Source organism: Copidosoma floridanum, unplaced genomic scaffold (genome assembly GCF_036245765.1).
Source record: "Copidosoma floridanum isolate Cflo_tuat_1 unplaced genomic scaffold, Cflo_Japanese_pri ptg000013l, whole genome shotgun sequence".
Taxonomy (NCBI): Eukaryota; Metazoa; Arthropoda; class Insecta; order Hymenoptera; family Encyrtidae; genus Copidosoma; species Copidosoma floridanum.
The window spans coordinates 30,768,173-30,786,868 of NW_028321890.1; the positions used below are offsets into that span (position 1 = coordinate 30,768,173).

General features: G+C 37.7%; 2 protein-coding genes across 2 annotated transcripts; both read left to right on the plus strand.

The window, feature by feature from the left end:
• The first annotated feature begins 3,275 nt into the window (after positions 1 to 3,275).
• On the plus strand, positions 3,276 to 7,086 carry Jhbp2 (Juvenile hormone binding protein 2). The gene is made up of 4 exons (XM_014354947.2): positions 3,276 to 3,497; positions 6,107 to 6,403; positions 6,669 to 6,821; positions 6,917 to 7,086. The coding sequence occupies exons 1-4, from the start codon at positions 3,314 to 3,316 to the stop codon at positions 7,066 to 7,068; spliced, it is 786 nt and encodes a 261-aa protein (XP_014210433.2). The 5' UTR covers positions 3,276 to 3,313; the 3' UTR covers positions 7,069 to 7,086.
• A 6,663-nt stretch (positions 7,087 to 13,749) lies between these two features.
• Positions 13,750 to 17,581, plus strand: LOC106640806 (Juvenile hormone binding protein 3). The gene is made up of 3 exons (XM_014354950.2): positions 13,750 to 13,955; positions 14,418 to 14,652; positions 16,989 to 17,581. The coding sequence occupies exons 1-3, from the start codon at positions 13,880 to 13,882 to the stop codon at positions 17,428 to 17,430; spliced, it is 753 nt and encodes a 250-aa protein (XP_014210436.2). The 5' UTR covers positions 13,750 to 13,879; the 3' UTR covers positions 17,431 to 17,581.
• Positions 17,582 to 18,696: the final 1,115 nt, after the last annotated feature.

The window sequence follows — 18,696 nt, forward strand, 5'->3', positions numbered from 1 at the left end:
AATTTGACTGTATGGATACTCAGAAAAGTGCATTTGTAGTTAGTTTCTTTTTTTTCTGCATTGTCTTGAGTTAGGTCCGTTTATTTTCCAAATCTATTTTCATTTAGTTTGTATTTTTCAAAAATTATAAATGTTTTTGTGAAAAAAATTGGATGAATAGATTAGAAATATAGTAGGCCGATTTTTTTTCAAAACTATAAAAGTAGACAAAACAACAATGATTTGGTAAATTAATTGATGGTTTCAAATAACTCAAGATAATGCAGAGGTTGTTCGACAAAAGTTCCGATTTTTGAGATTATAATGTTTTTAAATACTTACTTTAAAGATGAAGATTTTTAGTGGAATCGCTTATTTTTATTGATTGGCAAATGCTTAGCCAAATATAATGTCGTTTTAAGAACGAATTCGCCATAATTGTATTAATTCGTATTTTCATGTACAATCATATCATGTATATAATATAGTGATCTAGCAGTTGTACATAAATTGTTTTAAATAAACTTTAAAACATTTTTGAAAAATTAAAAAAAACTTTGCTTCGGAAATATTCCTTTTTAAAATATAGATGATTTCTTTGTTTGAAAAGATACGTGTTGGAGTATGAATAATTAAGATGGTTGTATTTGATATTATGCAGTAGAAAAAAAAAGACCAAGAAAACACGTATAAAACTGGATTCTCTATCGATTGATCTAAACCAGTATACTCCATATAACGGTAATATTTGACGCGGCACAGATTTGAAATAATTTCATTCCTCAGAATGAAGCATTAAATCTAACCAGTTATTTTCATAAACTACTTGTACCATGTTTACAATTTTTCATTGTGTCAAATATACAAGTAATTATTTCAAAAATTGGATTTAAAAAAAATCTCTAGTATACTCATTATTTTTTGTATTGTCATTTTCAAACGAGGATAAATAAACTTCCAATATGGTGTGGTGAAAAATACAAATACTTGCTAGCACGATAAGAAAAAGAAAACATTATGTGCATGTGCCCAGTGGTCAATGACATGTACTACGTTTGTGGCTTCTCCGATTTTTTTACTGTACGTATATTGCACACGAACACCATAAGTATACAATGATCTCAATACGAAAAAAAAAAAAAAAAAAAAAAAAAAAAATGAATACCACTAATGGTCCCCGATGAGCTGCTTACCTTGAGGAGATCCATCCGGACTTTGACCCTACGTATTTTTTTTTCTTCACTATTCCGGGTACGATTGGCATGTGGATAATAATATATCCGTATGATTTTACAGCTGAAAAGCTTGGATGCATTGTCAACTTTGTTTATAGTAATATATAAAACTTTGTGACAATATGGTGGGGTTATAACTAAATTAGCTGATTGAGTTCAGATTTGTTTAATTAATTTCTTAAAATCATTAGTACTTGAAAGAAAACAACAATTTTTTTTTATGGGACTGTTTTCATCCATAATTAAAATTGATTGAAGATTGTCTCAGTTAAAAATTTCAAGAGTCAATTAAATGAAAATGCGTGGGTTAATAATTAAATTAAAATTCGGACCAAAAGATATTGGATTACTATATATTTGAGAATAATGTGTTTCTTTTCTTTCAGTTGTAAATAAATTAAGGATTGAGATTAGTTACTCGAACGTAAAGCAAAATATAATATAAACTACATTTTTAATCCCAATTAATTCAACTAAAAATTATATTTTCAATGCTATTCTTTGGATGTTAAATAAAATAGTTTAGGACCTTATACTACGAAAAAATAAGAATATTAAGAAACTTTTATAACATGACAAGTTTCACGAATACGAAAAATTATCATAATTGTTTACTCATGTCACATGATTAAACTAAAGTGTACTATTAAAAGTTAACGGTCAAAAAAAAAGTTGCAAGATAAAAGTTTGTTTTTTAAATCTCCTGGGAACAATATACTTAATAGCACAGAATTAAATAATAACAACGACCATATCATGAAACAAGAAAGTATCGAGTGCGTCAGATGGTGATAAATTAAAAAAAAATCAATTCACGCGCGGGTGACTAAAAAGACGACACAAAGAAATGACACACGTACTCATTTTTCATTTCTCCGATTTCACCGGCTCGAAAACTCATCGCCTGGAGTATAGGAGTAGGTATATAACATGCCCCACGATGGCACGATTTGTCTAGAGTGCAGAATGTCTCGGTTAGAGTACATACGCCAATAACTTTAGGCGAATCACCAGCAGACTCTAGCATAACTATTTTATAAATACTTAAGGTCTTGGACAATAAATTTTAATTCAAAAATGTTGTACGCAATTTTTACTCGATAATTTTTCATTTAATCACTATTGCTATAAAGCAGTATTTAACGAGAATTTACCCCAGAAAAAAAAGTAAGAACACCCTTGAACAATAAATGGTATTTCTGCAATCGGAATATTAGTAAACAGTCCTGTTTCATTGGGTACACTCAATGGTACACATAGTATATATTATATTCATCAGTTTAAATTATTCGTTGAGAATTTCAGCCCATTCTAATCCAGAAACAACTGTTAGCAATATCAACAATTACGTACTACAGATACATTTTTTATTTCCAAGGTAATCGATCCTTAAAAATCCTTCGTTAACTCGGAGGACTACATTCAATAATCAAAAGTAAAAAAAAAAAAAAAAAAAAAAAAAAAAAAAAACATTTTACACATCTATTTGTCCCTAAAGTGGCATTATTTGGTCCACCACTCGTCGCGCCCCTTGTACTGTGGACAGAGACAAATTCCAGAGTACACAAGTTTTATAGATACATTATGATCATTGCCAATCACCAATCATAAAAGTTGTGCTTATCCTCGCACTTGTTGCCCTCTTTCAAACGGAGTATGTACAAAGCGAGGTACAAAGAGGAAAGAAATAAAGAGCCCATGCAAAAGGGGACAAGTCGAGGAGGCCGTCCCGTGTACGTCCGAGGGAGGTGTCCTCGCGAGTGCCATGCACAAAGCGAGATACACCCAAGGAGGGCTTGCTTGTCTTGAAAAATGAAATTTTGTTGTCCTACACCTAACGGGAGCGAGTCGAGCGAGCAAGTTATTATTGATTTTACAAAATAAAAAAAAAAAAAAAAAAAGGATGTAAAGAGAAGGAGGAGAAGAAGAAAGTTCGCTTCCTCCCACCAGCGTTCCTCCGTTAACCCATAGCGGCAGCAAAGCCACGGGGGGCAATGTCAAGGTACCTATAAGTCCGGGCGCGTCTCCCGAGAACCGGTCATTCCTCGCTCGCTGCCGATCGGTCATCGGCGAGGGGAGAGCGATCCAGTTTCGTCGCCATGAAGACTGTGCGGGCACTGGTGCACGTTGCCGTCGTCGTCTCCGCTGTGCTGGGCCACGTCCACGAGGTCACAGGCAGGTACGAGGGTCTCGAGTTCCTGGAGCCCTGCCCGAGATATGCTCCCGATTTCGAGGCTTGCCTCGAGAGATCGGCAAACATGCTGGCGGAACGCTTCCGACACGGTGAGTTCATTGACGCTACGGGCCTTTTTGTTTTCATCCAACCTATACTGCTCTGAATTGTTTTTTACCGGGACAAGATTCTCTGTGTGTATGTTTTGTTGCTTCGATGATATAGGGAATCTAAGGTGGTGGACTGGCTACGATTTGAGTGTTTTTTTTTTTTTTTAGTAAATTGAATCTTTGGGAATCTTGGAAAAATAAAGTGATAACAATAAGACCGGTTTTTTAACTGTTATCGTTGTTTATTTAGTAAATATAGTTGGTGTGATCTGAGTTTTATTAGTTAACACGTTACGGAGCGATGGATTTTCATTAAAGAGCTGTAGTCAATTTTTAAATGGTTTCACATTTATTTCAATTAATTGTAATCCGTGAAATTGATGATCATCATCATTTTAAATTTCCTATCATTGTGTGTCGTGCTGTTTTTTAACATTTAATCAAGATGTGTTGTACCAGAGTCAAAACTATTTTGAACTCATATTGTGCATCATAATTTTTGATTGCCATAATAAACCATCGGATTAAGTAAATATACGTTTTTTACATTGCCGAAAATGTGGTTGAGCGAAGCTACCAATCGTATTTTTTTTTTCTCCTTCTTCAGCCGTTTATCGTATGAATAATTTTGGGTAAAAATTCGACATTTGACGTAAACCGCTAGTTTCCCTTCTTATGCAGAGTACGTAATGTATTTTATAAAGTGAGACCGCTGGAAGAAGGCGAGCAGAGGCGATGAGAAGGAAAAAAGCAGGTTATAAGTATAACGGTGTCTTTGACTCGAGTGTCGACGACGTAGTCGTTACCGACTTCTACGTTTATATATACATGTACACGCGTATATACGCATACTTATTAATTAGCGTCCTACATTCAGAGAAGACGACATGATCGAGGTATTATATCGCGTGCGGAACTGTTTTTGGTCGGTGACTATACCTTTAGCTCTTTGTGATATAAATGTGCCAGCTTTGGTGCCGATGGTGACGCGGAAAAATAATTTTATTCTTTTTCTTCCCTGACGCTATTTATTCTAAAAGCAAGATGAGGGGGTGAACTTTGTTTCTTGCCCAATACACCCTGACAAAATTCGAGGAATGTAATCGCAAGTAATAATTTGCTGCAACATATAGTGTATGAGCACACGTAAAGCGCGCGAGAGCAGCTTTTGTGTAATTATCATTGTTAACTCGGTAAAAGAAAAAAAATTTGCGGTTCGTCAAATGGATGCGTGAGAATGTTTATTGTGACGCAGATTTATGCTCATGAGTATTTCACATCACAAATGTTTGCTCTGAGTTAAGTAACTGTGTACCTACATGTCTGTCGTTGAATGCGGCCTGTGTTTGGTTTTTGCAGATGAAAGGCAAACACTTTTGCAAAGAGCAATTTATAATAATGTGCGGAAGAAAAGGACACTTTAAAGGGAGCAAAATAATTTATCATTTACGAAAGAGCTACAGAGAGATACAGTTAAATTTATTTATTTATTAGTTGAAACTAATTAGGTATGTTAGTGGTTATTTGTGTGCGTTGTCATAAAAAAATTGGCACCCAGTGTGTGCTCAAACTTAATATTCAAAAATATAATTTCTCTGATTGATTGGTTTTTATTTTAATTTTTAAAATTAGTTGTAGTTTTATTTGTACATTTTGTAGGTTTAAAGTATATTTTTTCTCAATTTTCGACATTGGAATGTTACACTAAGTTCATAAAAAAAATAAAAAATAAAATAAATAATAATAATAATTTATACGAAAAACTTTTAGTTATAAAAAATTCACTGAAAGTAATTACAATTTGTAAGGGATTATATTATTGCATAAAATACAAAAAATTTGCGAGGAGAGAAAATTTTTATTCACAAAATACTTACAGTTTTTTGCGGGAAGCGCGTACTATTTTTTTAAAATTACATCACGTATATCAGTAAAAACTTAAAAACGGCTTTTCGAAGAAAATAAAAATAGAGCGTTTTACGAGTTACTCGATGCTTCATTAGTATGGTTGGTTTAAAAAAAACACTGGTCAAATTTTAATAATTTCTTATGGTACTTTAATATTCAGTTAATTTAATGGTCAATTTTATATTTAGAAAATTCATTCAACAGTTACATAAATGCATGCTTAAATGTAAATTAAAAATTCGTTTATTTATTCTATAATATTAGATGATGAATAGATGAATAAATAAATAAAAAATGAATAAATTAATTTATGACAGAAAAATATTTTTTATGATTCAAAATACGTAAAAAAATTTGGGAACGACTAAAATATTTATCGAATTTTTCATCAAAAATCCATGAAAATTAATCTCAACGTGGATGATCGAAAAATCTTTTAATCTAGCTATTGCTTTAAAAAACTATTATGAATAAAATCACCAACAACTATGCTTGCAAAACTATCCAAAAAATTTTGTAAATCATCAGAATTTAAAATAGAAAATATCTCGTAAGTTGAAATTACTTTTAACCATCAAAGTATCAGCCCTCACGCATTTGTTGTACTAAGCATATTTTACGTTGCGTATAAACATCCGCGCAAGAAAAAAAAAAAAAAAAAAAAAAAGAGAAATACTCGAATGAAAAAAAAAAATGTGCAGGTCTGCCAAAGCTCGGCTACAACAGCCCCAGCGAAGTCGAGCCGATAATCCTGGACGAGCTCCACATAAACCTGGACGGTGGGCCCAGCAGTTACAAGGCAGAGTTCAAAGACATCACGGCTCGCGGCGTCTCCAAAGTCCGAGTGACTGGTCTGCGCAGCCAAGTGACCGACGACGAGGTGCAGCTGCAGCTGTCGCTCAGCATACCAGAGATATCCGCTGACGCCAAGTACAACTCGAGTGGAAAGCTTATTTTCGTCCAGGCCGGCGGAGCCGGGCAGTACTGGGGAAAATACTGTACGTTAACCACTGTGGACGTGCTTTGGCCGACTGATGGCATTGCAGAGCTGTGTCTTCTGTTTCCCTTGCGAGTTCCCTTGGGCATTTTTTTTTTCCACATTTTTCAAACACTTTACAAGTACATTGAAACCCTTTTTTTGACTCTTCAAACTTTGAAACAAAAAAAAAAAAAATTGTAAAAAAATAGTTCTACGAGGGAATTTAAAGAGAAGATGCAATTTTTCAATACGGCCATAGTAACGGGAATCGTATGATTTTTCAGACCACGTTAGGGCCAAGGTTTTCATCAGAGCCAAGCCCTACTTCTCTGGGAATCAAAAGTTCCTGAGGCTTCAGCAACTCAAAATGGACTTTCAAGTGCCCAACATCGAGATGGGCGTAACAAATTTACCAGGCGGTACCAAATCCTTTATTCGTGAGTTTTTGAAAAAAACCAAATTTCATACCTTCCTTCCGGTGCCATAAAAGTTAATTAAGTACTGTATTGATTGGGATTTTCTTTCGTTTCAGAACATGCACTCAATGTTTTTATCAACAGCCACAGTCAGGAGCTTTTGAAGGAAATGAAACCTGATCTGAAGCGGAAACTCATCCAGGTCATGTCCACCTTTGTCGAGAGAATTTTCTCACGAATACCGTACAATGCTTTTATTATGGATTGAAGCGACCATAAAAAAAAGGATTTTTTTCCAACTTTTCTGGAAATTAATGATGACAAAAGAGAAAAAATTTGATAAACGATCCAAGAGAATAGGTTGACATAGATTTATCATCATTATTAGGCTGTAATTAGTCCTACTTATTACAATAAGTATCGAATACTTTAGGATATCGTTTTAACTATAAGTTGTAAATTATTTATTATATCATATATTAGAGTGCGTCAACGATGATTGTTTTCTCAGCATATTACAATCGTACCATTGTAATTTTGATTTTTTGTGATGAAAATTGTTACGAGTTTTATTGCTGCTGTAGCTTGATTAAAATATATTAGAATATCATCCAACTTTTCCGAATCTTTATATTCATATAAAATAATTTTCATGGACTGGCTTTTGTTTCCGCTGGTGGATAAATTTCATGCGAGTTCCATCCGTTGATTTAACGGAAAAGTGGATAAATTATCTTGTCTACTTTTACTTGTCTAGTAATGCTGTGGTAACGTTGCACATTTCAGCAAAATAAGGAATTAATCTAATAGTATAGTTAAAAAAAATATAAAATTAATTCTAGAACATTGAAGTGATAATTCGTCTTTAGTGTAGAACTCATTAAATAAACTCAGGGGGACTCTGTATAGCTTGAATGATTAAAAAAACCAAAAATAAAGTCGTCTCGCTTCTAAAAAAAAACGTAAGTTTAATTTTAGCAACAAATAACTGTTCTTGTAAAAAAAAAAAAAAAAAAATTAAAAACAATAATGCATAAAAAAAATACTTCCACGAGCGCAGCTCGATTCAGCGTTTTTTTACACTCGTCTAGAGTCAGTACGATCTTTCGATCGAAATTACGTGGCAGTGACGTAGAAGAGGCGGTTTGCGCGCGAACTTTTGCAAAACAGGCGTCGCGCAGCGATTCGGTATTCAAAACCCTTGGCGATTGACGCTGTACCTGCACGGGGCGTGACCGACATGCTAAATTTTCGTGCGAACTGACTTTTTCCCGCGTAGGTACACACATACGTCACTGGCAGCAGTAACGCGCGTTAAGTTTCATGCTTTATTGTCAATAAAAAAAATAAAAAAAAAAAAAAAAGCTCTAAAAAACAAGCAACAAACATAGAAAAGACGAAATTCCGGTAGAACATTCATAAAAACCAAAAGTCCGAGCGCAAAATCATTCCTCTATAGGCTAAGGACAGCGCGAGCGCGGACTCAACCTTCGCCGGAAAAATTGAAATTTCATTCGCATATCCAGCAGATGTGTCACATGATTCGTCGGTGTATATACCACGCGAGTGGGAAAACGTCGCTCGCAAACCTGTTATATCGGTGTACGTATATATGTATACGGAGACTCCTTTCTTTCCAACGTTTGCATGTCGTATCTATGCTCGGCTTATTCGTAGACGCGTTGTTGTTCGGGTTATTATTGTTGAAGGTGTTGATCCTTAATGAAAATTTGTTTCAAATCGATGAAATCTAATTTAGGACCGAGTTGAAGAAAAGTCCGAGTTAAAATGTCATTTTTGTTAAACAGGTAAACTCACCATCTAATATTTACTAATAGGTAACCGGTCGACGTGTTTTTTGGCAAAATATTTCCCAGCAGTGTAACGTTGCGTGAATACGTATCATTTTACGTGGCTTGCCAACCAAGTAGTGGAAGTGAATGAACACATTTTTTTTTTTTTTTTTTTTTTTCTCATTTGTACGCGGAGATCTCGAACCTGCAGAGGTCGTCAAAGCTATACGAGGCTCCAAATTCAAAATGCGATTGCATGCAGCGCGGCACGTAGGAAAAAAATCACGTATAGGTCCAAGTCTTTAAAAAATCGTGAGATGGAGAGGACGAAACTTGGAAAGGTGCTCTCTTTAGCTTGACCTGGTTCATATGGGAAACTAAATGGCTCACTTTTCAAAAACACCCCTGAGCTCGAGGTAAAGATAGACTTCAATGTAGAATTTAATTTCTAATTCCAGTTCTTCCGGTAAAATGGCAACGTTCATTTATTTATCGATAAAGTAACTTTTCCTTCATCAGTGGGCCTAAGTATATATCCTTGTAGTATGTAATATTATGAGTCAAGAAAGTGGTTCAACTGAAAAATGAGATTTTACTTTCTTCTGCCTTGTGATTTTTCAAAGATCTCATCGGGTGTATACATTTGCCGAGGATAAGAGGAATTATCTGTTTTGAGAGAGCAGCACATTTATTGCTTGTAATTTATCGACTCGAGAGCACAGAGAAGTTGAAGAAGGTGGTCGGAGGGGAGCTCGTTGCCACGTTATTCGCATGCGCGACTAGTAAAAAAAAAAAAAAAAAAATCGGTGCTGCTGATGGATGCGACGGCTCTTTCGGAGAATCGCTGTCGGGCTAAAGTAATTTTCACAAATTGCCCCTCCGAAGATTGCGGAAAAAGAGTCGTAGATAAGGTAACATATTCGCGGATTATTTAACGGATATGGGCTTTTACGAGCACGTCGTATGATAGTGTGAGTGCAGGTACGTTCAGGAGGGACGATAAATTTGAATATCTCTCTCTCTCTCTCTGTAAATAAGCTACATGTGCATCTTATGGTGATGTTACAGTACAATGTATTCGTAATACGGGTTGCCCCCTGATTCACGTAGGAATTGTACGACGCATGAACTGCCAACATGGACTCCATGAACTTCCGTTGTAAGTGTCAAGTGAAGAAAGAGAGAGAGAGAGAGAGAGAGAGAGAGTGTGTCTTGGGCCTCATTGTAAGGAAACAATACGGAGTCGAGACGAAGAAGAAATCAATCGTATGGAAAAAAGCCACTCTAACTCATGGTTTGTTCGTCCAACCTGGCACTGAATTACGCGCGCTTTTTCCAGTAAGAGTATACACGTCGGCGGTGTCCCGATGGTCTTCCCGACAATCAAGTGCGAGGCGTCATAGGTCGTTGGTATAATATACGTCCCTATGGTTTTAGTCACTGCTTTGATATTTTTTGTTTTATTTTTTCCTCAGTTTTTTTTTTTGACTTGTTGCGTGTCATGTGCGCCTTTAATTCTGAATCATTAATTATTTTTTGGTCTCTAATGGAATTAGATAATTCTGGAGATTAGGTGCAATTATTGACGAAAAAAACGCAATATTTTCTGATAACTGTCACGATAACGTTTTCGAAATCATTCTGAGTCAGAATTTGCAAGTGTAATAGCGGCGATCGACTCGATTAACTACAATTTATGGGCACACTCGTGCGTGTACATTAACAAATCCATGATGACATAAAATTGTAGTTGTAGAAGACCACAAAAATTAGAAGTAGTAGTTTTTCACGCACACCCTCGAATTTTATCAGCAATGTTTCTCTAATCCTGATTTTTTTTTTTTAGTAAATAATTCTCAAAATTATGAGATTTTTTTTACGAATAATGAATTTTTTAACTCTTAAATTATCAGGCTTACAAAAAAATCCTAGAAATGTTTTACTTGTATTATACCAAATAATGGAAATAAAATGATTTCACGTCAAAGTTTGAATGTAATGTGTCCATATTTTTGGGGGTCAAAATGGTACACGAAAAAAAAATTTCGAGGGAGGTTTTTTTGTGGAATTTCTGATAATGATGTTTATGAACTGAGTAATTTTATTTAATTCGAATCGATCAGCTCCAAGGCCAAAGATCCTGGAGATTTTAGTTTTTTTAAAAAAAAGGAGAAATACGCGTTATTTAATGCAAAACTTTTAAAATAAGGATCAAAGAAAGATTAGTACGAATTAAAATTTTCAATCGGTGTCAAGACTAAAACTTTTTGTCCGATCCTGCTTTTGAGGTACTCGTACGGATAAACCCGTGATTCATTTATCACTCGACTAAAAAAAAAAGAAGGTGCACGAGGAAGGAAAATTTGTAATCAAATTATAATGACAATGAAAAAAAAAGTCTATTAACTCTCGCAAGTGTGGCGTGCTTGTGTAACGTGTGCGCGCAATAACAATTGGTCTTTCCGAACAATCGCTAACGGCACTGCTGTGGTATATAATAATATATTATATACATAGCTAATGTCCTAAACGATATACATAACCAACACTGCGGATATATTTTTTATCTTAACAATGAATTGTGACTTTATAAGTGTCGCTTCCTTCAAAGATTCGTGCATTGCAATAATAAACGATATTTTTTATACTCTTTTTGTACGTACATTTATATATTATGGCCAGAAGCAAAAAAATCCAACGTATACATCTCGTTATGTTGTTTAATTGTTGCAACATAGGGGCCAACGCAAAAAAGTTGTTCAAAAACGTGATTAGATAACACATGATCTTGGCAGCCTATGATCATAATGCGGTAATCAGTCAAGTATAGGTTTGATAAATGATGTAAAGATGTTTATAGAAAATTACATCTTTGAACGTCGCTACTGGTTTGCGGCAGCGGCAACTATTCCGTCTTGTTTTGGCGCAATTACCACCAGCGAAGTACAACGATCCTTCCTTGACTTTGAATCGTTGCGTCACCCGTTCGCAAACTCCTTGCATGTACGCAATAACGTATCACGTACTTTTCCGCAAAAAGGCACATTTTAATTTGGTGCGTTACTTAAATATCTTGGATGAATGCGAAAAAAGCTTTTGTCCAGTCAAAATAAGGCTGATAGAAAGTAAATTGAGAACACCACGTGGCTTTTTTATAAAAACGCGCAATATTTGTGTTTCGGAGCTATAATGACGTCAATCTTGAATTTATGTGAGACGGCGCTATCTAACTTTTCCTTGGATACAACGTGGAAAACATTGGAATGGAACGTAAATATTTGGTAAGATTATATATTTTCACCAAAATAGGTTTTTTTTTGTGTGTGTGATGTTGAGTTTTACAAAAATTTCATTTTTTGTGCACGTTTTGTTCGACTTTTGGTGAGTGAATCTATCCTCCATAAGAATTACGTTTTAGAAATGACGTACACTTTTTCAGCAGATTTTCAGCAACAGCGCACAGGTGGACATGTATTTGCAAAAAAATATCGCTGAGCCAACAAAGTTCTCGAGGCGTCGACAAGTCACAGTTGCAACAACATTGAGTTCAATAAGTGCAATACATTTTGTATGACAAAGTTTATTGCAAAGTTTTGAATAACTTTACTTTTTTCTGGATTGTTTTTTTATTTAAAATTATAATGCATTGATTTTGTTGGAAAAAATTTTGTCAAGCACAAAATATTACAAGGAGTAATGGTTTTTAGCATAAGTGATAAATTACATTTTTAGAAAAAAATTATATCGCAAAAAAATTTTAAATAAATATTCTACAGCTCTTGTATAATTATAATATACACGAAGTAAAAATATCTAATGGAGGGTACATCTACGAGTCCACGAAGAACGAATAATGTATAGATACACGATTTTGCATACGTCGAGTTAAAGGTGAGGGTATGAAAAAAATGATGTGTTACCACTTTCATTGCCAATTTCTACCATCTAAGATATTGGAGTAAAAGACCAAAAAAAATGGATTCTTGTAAAAAGCTTTAAAAAAGTCGATGTCTTCGACATCTGCCGAAAGAAAAAATTTGAAAAAAAAAAAAGTAGTAAAAATTTCGTTGTGATACCGGTAAAATATTTACGGACCATGTAAACAATGGCTTTCAGCATTTTTGTTCCTTTCTTTCTGTCATCGTTCGATAAAAGCCGCTCGGAGACTCTCACTCCGCCCGAAATAGAAAGTAAGAGAGCTTGTTTTCGTCGATAACTTACGTTATTGGCTAAAACGATAACACGTCTCTCAGTAAGTAGGCGTTTCACGTAAAAAAATGTAACTAAAACAATTTAGTTGTAAAATGATGAGCGCAAACGTATTTAATCACTCACTTTGCAAAATGTCAAACACAAAGTTGCCATCAAGCCTCAAATCGTGTGGTCTCGTTGGCGACGTATTCGAAATTACGAAAGCAAGGATCATCAACAGTCAATAAAAATTTTGAAACGAAAACAAAAAGTTGGGAAACTGGTTACAAGGGTTGAAAAAATTACTAGAAAAAAAAAAAAAAAAAAAACTGCGTATAAGGATGTACATGGAACTGTATCGCACAGTAGGTTTTTTTTTGAAAAGGACGTGAAGCATAGAGACATAAAAGAAAAAAAAACGGAAAAAGAATGGGAAACCCATATTTATTGCAACTCGGAAGAAGCGCAGGCCAAAGGTCAAAGATAAAGTCCGAACTAAATATTCAAGCGATGGCTTATAACAAAAAAAATAGCGATCGAGCACTACGCACGCGTATCGGAGAGTGAGAGGGAAAAAAATGCTTCCGGATAGTCCGGAGGACGATTCCGCCTTCCCCCATCGTGTAGAGGAACGAATGCCAAAGGAAGGCCAATGTCAAGCTTCGCTCTCTCTCCCGGAGCAAAGCCCTCTGGCTCTCCCCCTTACCTCGGAGGTCCTGCGAGGGATCTAGATATTTTTTTCGTTTCGAGCCTCCCCATCCAAAGAGTCAAAGAGCGAGGGGGGAGCCTGCAGCTCAGTCATCCACGTGTGCGAGCCTTTTATTCGTATGTATATTTACACGCATACACACGCGTGACGGGTTGGCGACGGCGTCGCGTACAATGGTCCTCCTGACTTGTATAGACGGACCGCCTCGGCGAGTGCAGGAGAGGGGGCGACTATAAGGCCCTCAACACTGCCTCCGTCCAATTCATTTGCCACGAGGGACCACGTCGAAATCAATTGTCCTCTCGGACGTTCCTCTTTGCTTATTTCGCCTGTACAGTTTGTCGTTCAAGTTCAACTAGCGCGATTTTGCACACTTTTTACACGACATGGCACACTCTGCGACTATTTTCGCTCTAGTGCTTTGTGCCAGCATCATCGGCTGCACCCTCGCCGTCGACGTTCGTAAGTCCATGGTGTTTACTTTTTTTCTCTTATTTTCCTCATTTATTTCTTTCTTTTTTTTCCACCCAATGCGTCGTTTTTGAGCTCATCTGTTATATTATGGCATGCAGTTTTTATTTATATTTGACAACGAAGAGAGCCTGTTTTGGAGGATGGTTTTGTTTTCGTATTTGTTGAAATTCACAACAATTTTCATCGAGTTGCATTTGTTATAATATATAACAGCTGCACCATGCGAATTGAGGACCTGAAGAGTTTAATTAAAAAAAAATAACTCTTTCAACCGATCGGGAACATCGAGAAAAACTTTTCGAACCGAAAAAATATTCCGTTGGATCCGACCGGTGAGCTGTCCTCGACGCAGCGTACCAACTCGTTCTCTCATTATTCCGGCTCCTCTAGACAAAAGAAAAAAAAGTAATAAAAAAGTTGACCTTTTTCTTCTTCTTTGCCCACGCGCAGCGGACTTTATTCACGTGTGCAAGCGAAACGACCCGCATATCGAGGACTGCATCAGAAGGAGCGTCGACGAGCTAAAGCCAAAGCTAGTGACCGGCGAGCCAACTTACAACATCCCGTCCCTGGAGCCCCTGCTCCTCAAGGAGCTCATAGCGACCGAAGGCTCGGGTGGCCTCAAGATCACCGCCCGCGAGATCAAGGCCTACGGTGCCAGCAACTTCTACATCCAGAAGCTCAGGTGAGCCGCGACACATGTTTTTACCACCACATCATCCTCCAATGACGGTATGCTCTTGCCACGCTTATCAAAAAGAGAAAAAAAAAAAACAAAAAAACAACATGCATCTATACACTTTGCGACCAATTTTGCAATCGCGATTGTTTCTTTTTGTTTTTTTCGCTCGCGTGCCTCGACGCGTCTCACTGCGGGGCACGTGCCGATTTTAACTGCGCGCCTCGTTCCGAACAAAACTTTTTTATTTTCTTGCTTCAAATCGTCACACTGGCGCGATCGTAAGAAATAAAAAAAAAAAAAGAAAAACTGCCAGGGAATCGAATAACAAAACGCGTAATTGCACTTCCGACGATCGATGGATTCCGGCTTCTGGAACGATTACGATCTATTTTGTCATTAGCACGGCTCAATTACCGGTCGCGCTACTGTCCTTTGCACGTGCCCCGTAAAATTGACTTTGACGAATCTTCGTGTTCTCTCTTGCGTTGATCGTGTTGAAAAATATAACCGAAACCTGGCGATTTTTTCCCTCGCATGCGACGATCGGTACCCGGAATCTCTTGCGAAATACGGAAAACAATCAAAGAAACGAATAACAAAGCAGCTCGCCGAGATGGAGATCGCGAGCCGAAAGAGAAAAAGAAAAATAATGCTCAAACGAATCCACGCGCACGAGATCGCCACATACGTGTGTAACGTATATTATACATACGAATGCGAGATGTATCGTGTCCACCAGTAAGTCGGACGACGAAAGGAACGGACACGCGCTCACCATACCAAAGACGCGATCTTGAAATGAAAAAAAGAAAGAGAAAAAAAAAAAAATCAGAGCCACGCGTTGTATTCTCGTGTGTATCTTTCGATTTCGCGTCCAATTATGTTCCACAGTCGTCCCGAATATCTCTATTCGTAGCTCGTACATTATGCAACGAGCGAAGCGCACCTTGTGCCAGAGAAAGAGCACTTCGCGGATAATAGACGAAAACAGATCCGCGTCGACGAGCGTGCGCGCGCGTACGTAGTTCGAATGAAAATACGGCGAGGCCTCCGGGAAGCGGAAAAGTGGCCTCTCGTCCGCGCCGGACTTATTTACCCGTGAAATTTAACGACCCCTACCAAGGACGACAATTTATCGGCCGCACAAAGGATACTCTCCGTTCTCCCCTTGTCCCATCGTGCACCCTTTTACACCCATCGCGGGGTCAGTTTTGTCATTTACAATCGCCGCGGTCAAGCCCACACGAGTTTTTTCCCCGCGGATCCTCCACGAATCGTAAATGCACTTACCTGCCGCGTCGGTGGCTTTTCATTGCATCTTTAAAGCTTTGCGCGCACCAAAGTGACCAAGTATAAACGTAAGCATAAAAATATACAAACCACATACCGTCGCCCGGTGCGCTCGTTAAAACCGTAAGGGGGACCGCAATAAAAAAATTTCGCGCCGTTTCTTTTTCGACCGCAAGCAAAATATTAACATCCGCTCATTGTCCACACCGCAAAGTTGTGAATTATGATTAAATCACTTGTTTTATACGATAGCCGGCACAAGCCCATCCGTAGAAACGAGGGCAATAAAAGAAAAAAAAAAAAAAAACGAGCCGCGAGACCACCTACGCGGGCGATCAAACTGTACGTGTGTAGCTTATTTTTTACAAGCCCGCGTTCTGGCACGTTTTCAGCGCTGCTCCTCCGTGTAACTCGCGTATGCCCACCGACGCATCCTGTGAAAAATCAGTGATTGTCATCTCGGGCATCCCGGTCCGACACAACTGGCAAAATTTACAACTCCGAGATCACCCGTGAGGAATAAATTAGCAATGATAATATAACAACACCTTGTAGCCACTCTTGTTTTGTATTCTATAGCGTACTTTTATTATTAGTACCTGACATCCGAGCAAAAGTATACTCACCGCGACAGAGCTATCGACGACTCAACGCGCAAGTACTCGTCACCACAAAAATTAATTTCCCTTCTCCACCGTCGCGTTGACTATTAGAACGGCATTCGCTCTGCCCCTTTTTTTTTTTTTTTTTTTTTGCTCTACGTGACGGTGACGCGAAATTACGTTTCCATTAACCTTGGCTCGCGCTAAGAGTTGCCGAGCAGAATAAAAATTTGAAAAATTCGCTGGCCCAAAGTCCCGCGTTTTCCATGGATGCGTCCTCGCAGCCGTGGCGTTACAGTGACGTTCCACTGTTGTCCGCGAACGAGCGTCCCGTTACAGATAAGAAATGTATCGATCAGTGACGCAACGTAGTTATAAAATTTGCGGGGAGGAAAAAAAAAAAAGAAAAAAAGGAAAAAGGAAAATCGAGTGATAAAAAATGTACAGGGTGGACATGAACACGTTGCGCTTCGCCATGGACATCCTGTTGCCGCACCTGTACATCGAGGGCCTGTACGAGATAAACGGGAAGGTGCTGTTGCTGCCGATCCGGGGCAGCGGGCCGCTGACCGGTAACTTCACCGACGCCACGGGCTCGGTGAAGATCCAGGCGGCCACGTCCAAGGACATCAACGGCGACGACCACATAACGCTCAACGAGTTCCGCATGCGCATCTCCATCCGCAAGGGCTCCCTCAATCTCGAGAACCTGTTCAACGGGGACCCGACCCTCGGCACCGTCATCAACAACGCCATCAACAGCAACTTTGACGCATTCCTCAAGGAGCTACAGCCCCTCATCGAGAAGGCCCTGTCCAACGCCTTTACCGACATCAGCAACAAGATCGTTAATCCCTTCACCTACAACCAACTGTTCCCTGCCTTCTGAGAACCCTCGCTGTCATCGGCATTTTACCATCACCCTCCTCATTACTCCCTCGTTTGTCATTTTTATCATTACCTGTGCGACAGGTCCACCATTTTCCATCATTTTTTCCTCTTCTCATCGACGTTATTCCAATCCCTTAGGATTATTACTTTTTTTTCATTTTTTTCTTTTTTTTTTTATCAACAAAATCCTATACCAACGTGTACATAATTTTTTGCGGCACAACAAATACAGCATTTTGTAGGTGCACCCTTACTTTTCCATTTCTTTGTATCCTCGATCGCGCCAAGGTAAAAAGTCCGACGTACAAACGTGTCCGGAGAATAATAATTTGTGCGTCGCTTGATTCACAAGTGAGCTATGGGTTATTGTACATCGAGTAGTCGAATAATCTTTGTACTTTGTCTAAAGATCCAAGATAACATCACGAATATCTAAAGGGGAGGAATAAAATAAAATTTAGCCCTTGATTTTTTTTTCCATGCCTTTTGAGCGTCGCGATATTTGTTGCGCGTATACGTATGAAAAATTACACGTGTAATACTCGAAACGCGATATTCGTATATAAATTGAATCGTTAACATGAAGAATATACGTATATATCGTTGTAGACAAGTCCCATTGGAAGGGTTCTACGGGGTGACCAAATCAGCAAAGTCAAATGCCGTCGATCGGGTACAAGATGACAAGACGGTGTCTCGCGATTATCTATTGTAATGTTCGAAATTTTTTTTTTTTTTATGCGAAATGGCCACAAAATTCTTTTGTCCCCAAAAATTGGCTGTAATTTGCAAAATTTGGTCACTCTAAGGATAGTATATTAATTATATTTCGGTATATATACCTAACTTTGATGCAAAAGTATATAAGTAGCCGAGTGATGTAATTTCAATAATATGTTCTTTACGTAAGGTTGTCATTATTAGGATTAGTTTTAGTAATTACGATTCACGTACTTATCACATAACTTTGAAAATTGTATCGAGTATAATAATCACTCGAGCGATGTATCCAAATATTAAATCGCAACTCGTGCCAAGTCCGCAGCTAAAATAGCAGAATGCAGGCATGTATTGTCAAGTGTATTATTAATATCCATCGATGACTATCCCTCCCAATTCCCTTTCGGAGGTAGTCGATGATTGTTTTATTGTATTCACTTATGTTTTTCCACGCAAATTTTTACTTGAACACTTGATGTGAGTGAAATTGCGAGCGTCTTACTGATTTTTCATAAATTGATGACAAAATTGTGACTGATTTGTC

Coding starts and splice junctions, on each gene's coding strand:
- Jhbp2 (XM_014354947.2), top strand. CDS start 3,314: ATGAAGACTGTGCGGGCACTGGTGCACGTTGCCGTCGTCGTCTCCGCT. Junction 6,404..6,668: donor GCAGTACTGGGGAAAATACT/GTACGTTAACCA, acceptor ATGATTTTTCAG/ACCACGTTAGGGCCAAGGTT. Junction 6,822..6,916: donor CGGTACCAAATCCTTTATTC/GTGAGTTTTTGA, acceptor CTTTCGTTTCAG/AACATGCACTCAATGTTTTT.
- LOC106640806 (XM_014354950.2), top strand. CDS start 13,880: ATGGCACACTCTGCGACTATTTTCGCTCTAGTGCTTTGTGCCAGCATC. Junction 13,956..14,417: donor CACCCTCGCCGTCGACGTTC/GTAAGTCCATGG, acceptor GCCCACGCGCAG/CGGACTTTATTCACGTGTGC. Junction 14,653..16,988: donor TTCTACATCCAGAAGCTCAG/GTGAGCCGCGAC, acceptor AAAAATGTACAG/GGTGGACATGAACACGTTGC.